General features: G+C 40.5%; 2 protein-coding genes across 2 annotated transcripts in view; both read left to right on the top strand.

Annotated features, from left to right (window-relative positions):
- Nucleotides 1–5013, top strand: part of LOC116669680 (delta-like protein 4) — a 6957-nt gene extending 1944 nt beyond the window's left edge. The window contains exons 4-11 of the mRNA XM_032499637.1: nt 1–225; nt 997–1057; nt 1469–1599; nt 1701–1870; nt 2130–2349; nt 2462–3203; nt 3363–3471; nt 3621–5013. The exon at nt 1–225 is cut by the window's left edge and continues 39 nt beyond it. Coding sequence (XP_032355528.1) covers nt 1–225; nt 997–1057; nt 1469–1599; nt 1701–1870; nt 2130–2349; nt 2462–3203; nt 3363–3471; nt 3621–3626 — 1664 coding nt within the window. The 3' untranslated portion in view covers nt 3627–5013. The remainder of the gene's footprint in view (nt 226–996; nt 1058–1468; nt 1600–1700; nt 1871–2129; nt 2350–2461; nt 3204–3362; nt 3472–3620) is intronic.
- Nucleotides 5014–6024: 1011 nt separating this feature from the next.
- On the top strand, nt 6025–7953 carry LOC116669681 (glutathione-specific gamma-glutamylcyclotransferase 1). Its single transcript, XM_032499638.1, has 3 exons — nt 6025–6350; nt 6508–6543; nt 7118–7953. Exons 1-3 carry the CDS (start codon nt 6177–6179, stop codon nt 7535–7537), a joined length of 630 nt encoding a protein of 209 aa, XP_032355529.1. The 5' UTR covers nt 6025–6176; the 3' UTR covers nt 7538–7953.
- Nucleotides 7954–10603: the final 2650 nt, after the last annotated feature.

Genomic DNA, 10603 nt, shown 5'->3' on the forward strand with positions numbered 1-10603 from the left:
TCCAAAGACAGTTGGGAATAGGGCATGAGTGGTCCCAGGATGTGCAGAGGGGGACGCAGACGGAGCTAAGGTACTCATACCGGTTCATCTGCAATGAACATTACTACGGGGACACCTGTTCCAAAATATGCGCTCCGAGAGACGACCATTTTGGCCACTACACCTGCAAGCCTGACGGGCAATTAGCCTGCCTACCGGGATGGACGGGAGAATACTGCCAAGAACGTAAGCAAGAGTAAAGACACCATATGGACATTTTCCTTTGTTTGTCATCAAAAGTCACAAGGCAGGTTTTAGGCGAGGGTACACATGTCTAGAGGCCGTGACCTAGTTTACATAACATCAAATAGCCAAGAGAGGGTTTTTTTGGTACAATATATGGGTACCTTGTTTTATTCTTCTACGAAGTTTTAACCCTAACCCTTAAACGTTAAGCTACACTGCGAAGTGGCATATATTGCCAATTGTAAATTTCAGAAAAAAATCCTGTTTTGAGCTTTGACGTCTAAATTACCTGATACATGATCACAGGTGTGTATTTTCGGATGGCAGCCAAACTCAATCGGAGAGGTGAAATTTGACGACAGAGAGCATACTTGGTTTGCTTTCTCTGTGGGCGCGTGCGGTTTAACCCAGGCGGCGGTGGTCGCCCAGCAGCGCGCGCCGGGGTTAATCGCGGCATTATCGCACGCCGCACGCCACGCGCCACTAAATTGCGGGCTCTATTGTTGAAGCGGTGTAGGGCAGCAGCTGCAAACAGGGCTGCCTACCGGTAACAATGGGGCAGCTGTCCTCCTTTTTTTGAGAACACGCATCTGCTCCACACTAACCAGCAGTTTAACACCATAAAACCATGCGAAATCAATGTGACATACACAGAGGTGACAGGTAACATGCAGGTTTTATTGTTCGAAGAAAAAGTGATGAAAGTCTTATTCACAGTTTATTATGAAAGTCAAATTAGATATCTAAATATCTTGTTGTTGTTTTTCTCAGCAATCTGTCTCGAAGGGTGCAACGAAAGAAATGCAAACTGCACATTACCTGGAGAGTGCAAGTAAGTAATTACTTATGTTTTTTAATTATTTTCTAATGAAATGTTAATTTCTATTCAGTGGCATCCGGGGATCCACAAACTACTAAAACACAATAATAAACGTTTATAATGACCACATAAATAACAGCTTCATTAAGAAAAGATAAACCAATATAAATAATCTATTAGTGCCTAATTATGTAACAAAAGGGTGACACTGTATTTGATTTTATGATGTATTTCTTTATATATCATCATGTATATCAGCCCTAGGATTTTCTCTATGGATTATGACATAGTGGATAAAAAGATTACAGTTTGTATTTTATTAGGTGCTGTCTCTGTCATGAGTGTGCTAAAGAGGCAACAGGCTGATAAGGGTAAAATGTGTATGAGCCAACAATCATGGCGTACTGTTTTATGTGTGAACAGATGCAGAAAAGGCTGGCAGGGACTCTTTTGTGATGTGTGTAAACTCCATCCATCCTGTAAACATGGTACCTGTATAGAGCCGTGGCAGTGCACCTGCAAGGAAGGCTGGGGAGGCATCTTTTGTGACCAAGGTGTGTAACTACCTCTTTGTACTGTAAACAAACGAAAGCAGCTTCAAATGCGGTGCCTCTTTTTGTTCCATTAGTAACGTTTCCCACCCATTTGTTTGCAGATCTAAACTACTGCACCCATCACAAACCTTGTGCCAACGGGGCCACGTGTATGAACACAGGCCAGGGCAGCTACACCTGCACCTGCATGCCAGGCTTCACCGGGGTTAACTGTGACTTGGAGGTCAGGGAATGTGACAGCCAGCCCTGTCATAACGAAGGCCACTGCCTGGTGAGTCCGGAAGTTTCTGTCTCTCCTTTCCCACAACACAGGCTTTCCTGTTTTTGTTTTTGCCTCACTCTATCTGCTAGTCCAGGAGGATGCTATCGATAGTCAAGTCAGTAGATGACCCAGTTCACAAAGTTTGCACTGTAAATAGAATTCAAACTAAGGATAATGGGGTTCGTTGGGGCAGTCACGAACAGGATATGATAAAGAAAACATCTGACAGGGAGCTTTTTGATAACTTTCTTTCTTTCTCCCCCTGCAGGACTCTGAGAATGGCTATAGGTGTGTGTGCCCACGGGGGTTTGAAGGGACACACTGTGAACACAGAATGCTGACTTGCGCAGATACACCCTGCTTTCATGGTGGCAAATGCAGAGAGAGGGATAATGGAAACACTTACATATGCGAGTGTCCAGTAGGCTACACTGGACTTAACTGTGAGAAGAAAGTGGATAAATGTACCTCACTTCAATGCACCAATGGTAATACATCATTGGCTCTACATGAAAAATGATACTTCTCTTTCTGTACGTTTGTGTTAAGTAGAATCGCCATGTGAGGAAGGATTCTATAATGGTGTTTTGTTTTGCATAGGTGGACATTGCGTGATCCATGGTAACCTCCGGCTATGCAGTTGTCGCTCAGGCTTCACAGGTCTGCGCTGTGAGATCAACATCAACGAGTGTGCCAGGAACCCCTGTGCAAACGGCTCCACCTGCATAGATCGCATCAACGACTACACCTGCACTTGCCCCACAGGGTACACAGGCCGCCACTGTGACAAGCTAACAGACCGCTGTGCCTCCCAACCCTGCATGAACGGTGGGACCTGCACCCCTGGGGACAAAGGCCAGACCGCCTGCATCTGCCCAGCCCATTACAGCGGCCCACAGTGCCAGTCCCACGACGTGGCTTTACTCAACACCCCCAGCCCCAACATAGGCCGGGAGTCCAGTGAGACGTTGAGCTTGGCAGCCATCTGCTTGGGAGTAGGCCTGGTGGCTGTTCTTGTGTTTTTTTGCATGGTAGTGGTAGTAATATGTTGCATGAAAAAGCAGAGAAGCAAGGAGCAGGACTCAGAGACCATAAACAACCTCTCCAAGGTTGATTTTCAGAAAGAGAACCTCATCTCTACTCTAGAACTGAAGAACACCAATAAAAAGGTGGATTTGGAGGTGGACTGTCCCAGGGAAAAATCTAATCACAAACATATGAACCACTACCACCTGGACTATAAAACCTCCATGGGGTACAATGATGAACTGTCCTTTTTGGACAAAGATGAAAACTGTGAAAAGACAATAGAAGAAAAAAAGCATTTGAGTAGCATGTACAGGTACGTGCACATAAATGGGTTGAATGAACAGTCGATTAATGTTTTCGCTTTTACCAGAAAGATTTGAATATGTTGACTAGGATCAGTTCATTGACATCAATGTGACACATTTTGTTTTTTTGTGCTCAGTAACTAACACAATGCATACTCATTCCACAGTGAAAGGCCAGAGTGTAGACTATCAACAATATGTTCTTCCAGAGATTCAATGTACCAGTCTGTCTTTGTAATAGCAGAGGAGAAAAACGAATGCATCATTGCAACTGAGGTACGTTTTCTTTTTCCTAATGAATCTATTTTCCTTTTTCTTTAGAGCATGACCTTTATTGTAAACCAGAAAAAGCATTTTCTTTTTTGTTTCTTTAGATGTTACATTTAGTGCTAAAGTAGTGATTGAGCTTTTTTCTTCTTTTTCAGGTATAATAAATGGAAGATATTATTCACTGTCAACATTGGATTTCTTGTGGACTGTTTACAAGTGTGGAGAGACTGGGATTTATTTAAATGCAAGTTGCTGCTCTTGATACATTTGATAACTGGATGGAGCCGGTGGGATCTACGATATTCATTAGAACTGAAGCTACTAATCTTTATGAGAATGTAAAGACTGAACGACTATAAATAATGAGCAAATCTGATTGTGGATGAGCCTTCAATGTTGTCGAAAACAAGCGCTCGTCTGCTCCGTTCAAGTTCATCCAAGGACAACAGGCCGAGATGTTTATGCCTGCGAGTTGATTAGAGGACTATCTTGATGTACTCCTCTCCACTTCATTGCAGTAATCAGCAATCAACAAATCAACTTACTGCCAACTAGCATGTGGAATGAGCCAGCATTTTCCTTTTTTTGTGGCCTGCAATGCGCTATGCAAAGAAAAATCAACATTGTGCTCAATCAGAAAGGGTCATAAACTACTGAAAACGGTTCATTTATGAAAGATATTTAGGGTTATCAGTTTTTTAAATCCTTTTTATTTAAAGAATGTATGCAGCCTAGATCACAAAGCCTTATAAACGTGTTTAAAGCATGTGCCCCGCCTTATTCTGAGTCCTTTGCACAGCAAAATGAACATAAAAGATCAAAAGATGCAATATGCTATAGCACCATGCATAGAAACTCATGATAAGGCCTTGTTTAAACCTTATGCAAGATCACCCTCAAATGAAGACAAAGAAATACATGAACTGACTATCGTACCAAGGACGCCTTCAAAGGAAATTACTGAACAAATAATGTTATTTTGTAAGATTAGTATTTCATTAGTAATTTAAGAATATGAAGCATTGATCTTTTTCTTTCTGCGTTTTATAAGATTATTTTGTATATACTGTATATTTATATGTTGAGATTAGTATGAATTGTACATCTGTTTTTAAGTTGTTGCCCAGAAAAGGTGAATTTATTTTTAAAGTTGTGTTTTATTTGTATTATTTTTTGTTATAAAAAGAAACAATCAACACATATCTGCTACAATGTTTGTTGGTCTTCAGTGGTTGGGTGTATGTGTGGTCGAACAGAGATCCTACTCTAAATATCGGCATCATGTAGAAACTTTTATTTGTGTCAGTCAGTGTGGAATTGGCTTCATAGTCATATTTGGCCTGATAGAGTTTCTATGACGCCATGTCTACAGTATCTGTATGTCATCTGTGTCAGTGTGATGTGAAATCAGTGTGCTAGCAATCATTCAGTGGACAGTAGTGTAAGTGGAAGCAATGTAAGGAAATACTCTAACAAAAAGACATATTTAAAATACAAGCAAAAAAACATCTGTATGTGAAAATAAAGCATCTGTGTGGTCCTTCTACAGAACATAACTGCTTCGTTGAACTCTTTTAGATATCACTGGGGAACAAAGAGACTATATATGATCTCTGGTGATAGTCTATCTTTTATGGCTGCTAGCTGAAAGGGGGAGGTGATGAAGTGTGATGTGAGAACCTCAACAAAACACGGCATATGCTTGCACATTTGTCAATAAGGAAATCTGCATAAGCCCTTTCACTACTGAGCACTGCAAACGGGGGCCTCACATCTCAATCACTGCCAAGGCCCAATGAGGCAAAGAACAACCCAGCAGACACCAGCAAATCTTTCTGTCAACATGAACGTCTTACATTTTATTCACCTCAACTCCTGCAGGAGGGGCATCAGATTGGTGCAGAAACGTCTTGTCTTGTTACTACCACTTGAGGGCAGTAAGCTTTGTGTGAAGTTGTACGAAAAGAGTTTCTTTCACAACTTAGCTGATGAAACACAATGCATAGTAAGTGACAGGTGGGGGATAAATTGTCTCAGTCATTCATACGTGATCAGCCTGTGCTAGACAGACCTGAGCAGAACACAGACACGTAATGAGCTTAAAGAGAGCACATGACAGTCCCAGCTATTTATAGAGTGATTAGCTGCTGGACTTTCACTGATTGTTTGACACAAAATGAAAAAGATAAAACAGTCCTGTGATCATGATGTAAACAAAAATAAAAAAATTAAAATATCTATCATGTCACATTTGCATATGAAAGGAAAGTTTTGAGAGAGATAAAGACAGAAAGAAAGAAAGAAAGAAATAATTGTATTTTGTTACCAGATCTGAATTCATTAGTTCAAACTGAAACCTACTGGTTTTTTGTTATTTTTTAGATTTACGGTAAGTGCAGCAGCCAATAATGTCTGGAGTACTTTTTCTCGTGATCACTGGTTAATATGTAAAGTGTTCCAACTAAAATCACCCTGATTGGTTTTTAACTGTTAGGTAAACACGCCCCTCCGGTGATTTAATTTGTCGACAACGTTTTGGTCTGACGTCCTCTGAACAACAAATACACGTGTGTCCACACAGAAGAGAAACCGACAGTATTTACGCGTCCAAACGCCGCTTTTGATGGCACAAAAATAGACGCGACGCTTTCGACAATACTGCATTAAGATTACTGGAAGAATATTCTGCGTTTTTTACAATTAGGCCTACTATGAAACCTCGAGACGTTATTATCAATGAAAAAAACGACCTGTGGATATTTGGATATGGCTCCTTAGTGTGGAAACCTGATTTTGCATATAAGAGGAGCAAAGTTGGCTGCATTAAAGGATACAAAAGGCGTTTCTGGCATGGAGATGATTTTTATCGAGGGGACAAAGAAAATGTAAGATTTGCAGCCTCTAACATACATTTTCAAATGTACTGCTCTCCAATTGGTTAAAATATTGTCTGATGAATTTTTATTTAGTTTTTTTTTTCTGTTTATTATTTATTACTATGTGTAGTCATGTCCTCACTGCCTGTGTCCTTGCTTTCTACAGCCAGGCAGAGTGGCCACACTAGTGGAGGATCAGGAGGTAAGAGCCCAGTCTATTTTGATCCTATATCCATACAGCGCACAGTAGTGAATCTACTTTCTATATTCCTACAATTACCAATTCATGACAACTAATAACAAAAGTGAGAAATATTATTTAACCCAATCACTATTAGTGAACATAAGCAACTGTCCGAAAGAGCTGGTAGAGACCGAATTCAAATCTGCAATTCTACAACAGCTAAATACCCACACAAAAAAACCTAGCCTACGTATGCAATATTTATATAGTTGCATATAATATTACATGCAGTGATGCTGTGAAACAAATACTGGGTAAACCCATACCTTTCTTTTCCTCAATAAACCTTATCCTTATATCAATTTGATACAATATGCATACTACTACAGTGATTTATGATACAGTAATGTCATGCATCATTTATATTAAGTTAAAAAGGTACTTTTCCAGCTTTGATTATTCACTAAATCTAGATCAAACTCTCTTTGGGTGTCAAATGAGGTCTTTTAAATGTCGTAGTTGACATGTATAACATAGTGTACTGTATTTATTTATACCATTAACATTCCTCCTCCACTTGTTTATCCTGCAGGCTTGCACATGGGGAGTGGCCTATGAGGTGACTGACTCCCAGATTGAAGAGTCCCTTCAGTACCTGAACATGAGAGAGGTTGTGCTAGGGGGTTACATAACAGAGAGGGTGGAGTTTATCCCTAAGGAGAAGGGTCAGGGTGCTCTTTTGGCCCTTGTCTACATCGCTACTTCCGACAACCCCATCTACCTCGGCCCGGCCTCTGACAAAGAGATCGCCGCCCAGATTGCCATCTGTAGAGGCAACGCGGGCCACAATATTGAATACCTGGTCCGCCTGGCAGAGTTCATGAGGCTCTACTGTCCCGAAGTATGGGACGAGCACCTCTTCTCCATTGAGGCGGCTGTTCTGAACATTTTCCACCATTGCGAAGGGATCAAACCCCCAGACCAAAAGTCCCTTCTGCTGGGAGGTTCATAAAAGACTACATAAGGCACTCCACATCATAAGGATGTCAATGTTTTTATACTAGGTGAAAGGGAAATGAAGTCCTGCAACCCATGTTTAAGGGTATTGGGTGCTTGAAAGATGATTACCTAAAAAAATAATATATAACAGTGGTGACATTTTCTGTGGCTAACAGGTTTAGGTCTTAACATAACCTCAATAAGTTATGACCTTTTGATCTTCTTACTTGACAAATTTCTACTGTGTAAATTTAAAATAATGTTCATTACATACTGTATACAAACTCCGGATTCAGTTGGTGCTTTGCAAAACATCACACTAAAAGATGAATAGAGAATATCTTACACCTTTGTTGTAAAAGGCTCTTAGAAACAGTTGTATACTTTGTATATTTTTTAATGTATTCTAATAAAAACACTGAAAATCTGCATGAAGTGAATAGTGGTTATTTGGCTGGGGCTCATGCTCACACGAGTCTCCTAATTTTACAGTAGAATGCTATGCAATCGCATGCCTCATGCTCCTTCATAACGTGGCCAAGGAATGTACAGCTTGTGCCTCTCACAGGAAGTGCTGCATTTTTCCAGATTTAACTGCACAGACTGAGCAGCTTTTTATATATTTTGTGCAATTACACTGTATTGTATACTTTACATGTTTACTCCAGATGTTTTGTGGAGGTTGCAGCTGTTCTTTAAAATTCTTGAGTCCATTCTTATAACCAGCAGGCTATAAAACATTTTCTTTCATGATGCCAGGATTAACAGGGTCATAATCTCTGCCAGGCCCAGAGGTGCAACCGATTTTTAAAAACTCCTGTGCAGCCAAAACGTTCCTCAAAAACATAAAACTTTACTATTCTGGATTTGTCAGTGACAACAAATATGCATCCATAACATCTGGAATATTTACATTTCATATAATAGTGATCCTAAAAATCAAGCAAAAATCATGTAAGTAATGTCAAGTAGTGCTGAAGTTGGTATAAATCTGTGTATTAAGAGTGCACACAGTCAGCTACAGAAGAAAGCACAGACCATGACTGACTGTGTGAATGCTCTTTCAGTACAGAGTGAATGGGGGCTGAGCTGGGAGGTGGGTTGGGGCAGATAGGGTTTATTTCACTTTCTGGACTTTGATCAAGTTGCAATAACGTGCACAAGCCACATGTCAGACTTAAAAAAGAGTATATTCATCCATGTATAGACAAGCAGACAGTAAGCTGCACAGTTTTGTGGCACACAGTTCTACTTTCCTTGAAATCAGCCCAAAATTAGGTCAAAGGTTCAAGATGTGAGCGAGTGCAGCACAGGAATGTACAGTTCAACAATAGCTCACATTTACAGATCATGTACTACTGTAAAAAGACATGGACAGAAAATCTCCTGGTATGGACAGATCACTAATCTGTCATCACATAACTAAAGCACAGTGTCCAGGGGTTGTCCTTTTCCTGAAAAAAATGATGCCGTTGCTAAATCACCACTGAAAAAACAGTTTACGACTCAGAGTAACATACGCAATGTTCTTCACTGTCTGGCACACAGTGTTTTGTTTTCAATGAAACTAATGAGATCATTGAGACAGACAGCGATGAGTCAACAACACAGATGCTTGTCTGTGGATTCCTATAACGTGACATGGTAACATGTGGTACACAAAGTTCCCATCAAAAATATCTGTTGACTCCCAGTGATGTCTCATGGACCAAACCCTGCATTGTATTGGTTCTCTCCATGTTCATTTGTTTTTGTTTCTGATGATGTGCAATTCTTTTAATTGTAGGAGTTTCTATCCACCCACTATTGCTCATACTAACAATACTAAAGCTCAAGCCATCCACCTTTACATCTTGGTACAAAACAATGTCAACATCAGTTTCCACTGTGTGGAGAAAACTGCTCTTCACTCTATTTTATTGTGTTTATGAAGTCTGAAACAAACATTCATTCATATATTTGCAACTAACGCTCAATTTTGCTGTACTAGAGCATCAGGATTTACAACTCAGTCTCATTAGTGAGACAACAATAAAGATAAGTAAATCAATAATTGCCCCCTACCACTCTGTTAGGGCTCTTTGGAGACGTGCAGAGGGAACATGAAACCCTGGGGTCACAAAGTTAGAGGATGCTCACTCACTTAGAGAGGAGCAAAACATGTCCACATGACTGTCTATTCTTTGTGCATCTACTGTGAATAGACTATGAAACCACATAAAAATAACATTCAAGTGTATACTATTGACATAACGTTTACATTTACAACATACATGGATGCACTGTGCTCCTGGTGCAATTTGAACCCCTAATCAATTACTCTTCCTGAGGTCACTTGCTCACCAGGAAAAGATGTCAGCCATAATCCTCTTGAACAGAACGCACATAATATCGCAAAGTTGAGGTTAAGGTCACTGCTAGGGATGTACGTTCGGCCTATCACAACCCAGAATAGTGGTCACACATCCCCACAAATATTGATGCATTCTGGAGCCTCCACCTGCATGCTAATGTGACCTGCCTGACCCCTGACTCTTGACCCTGGCTGGGTCAGTGCAGGGCCGAAGGTCCCACTGGAAGTGTGTTAAAGAGAAAGTAATTGTGCCACTAATGGAGTCCATCCGCTTTAGAGCCATAGCCCTCTCCTATTAGTAGGTCAACTCTGGCTGCTGAGGGTCACCTCACCAATCACTAGGTTCCTACCAGTGGACGTAAGTGCTGTGCGGTCATGAAGGCCACTTCACCACAAGAGGAAGACCATTCATTAAAAAGGCACAAACAATGGCTAATGATTTGGCAGAAAACCATGTCTTCTTTCAACCCTCTATCAATCAACAAAACAGTAACAGGAACTAATGTTCCATGTGTTATATATTTTATTTAAAATACTTAGATCAAAAGACTGAATCTGGTTTGGGCTTGGGCTGCTGCTCATTTTGTTTCAAAGAACAGTTTAGACTCATCCATCATTTCGCAAAGATAAACACAATTCTTTAATCCATTCATCTTGTCCAGTGGTTGATGTAAAAACTGTTTCTTCTCATCCAAACAGAACATGACTCAGTCTCACACCCACTGG

The sequence above is a fragment of the Etheostoma spectabile genome, chromosome 20 (genome assembly GCF_008692095.1).
Source record: "Etheostoma spectabile isolate EspeVRDwgs_2016 chromosome 20, UIUC_Espe_1.0, whole genome shotgun sequence".
Classification (NCBI taxonomy): Eukaryota; Metazoa; Chordata; class Actinopteri; order Perciformes; family Percidae; genus Etheostoma; species Etheostoma spectabile.

Bases quoted from the DNA above. Each gene is read 5' to 3' on its own strand.
- LOC116669681 (XM_032499638.1), top strand. From the start codon at position 6,177: ATGAAACCTCGAGACGTTATTATCAATGAAAAAAACGACCTGTGGATA. The intron at 6,351-6,507 runs GTAAGATTTGCA...TGCTTTCTACAG, and splicing joins ATCGAGGGGACAAAGAAAAT to CCAGGCAGAGTGGCCACACT. The intron at 6,544-7,117 runs GTAAGAGCCCAG...TTTATCCTGCAG, and splicing joins CACTAGTGGAGGATCAGGAG to GCTTGCACATGGGGAGTGGC.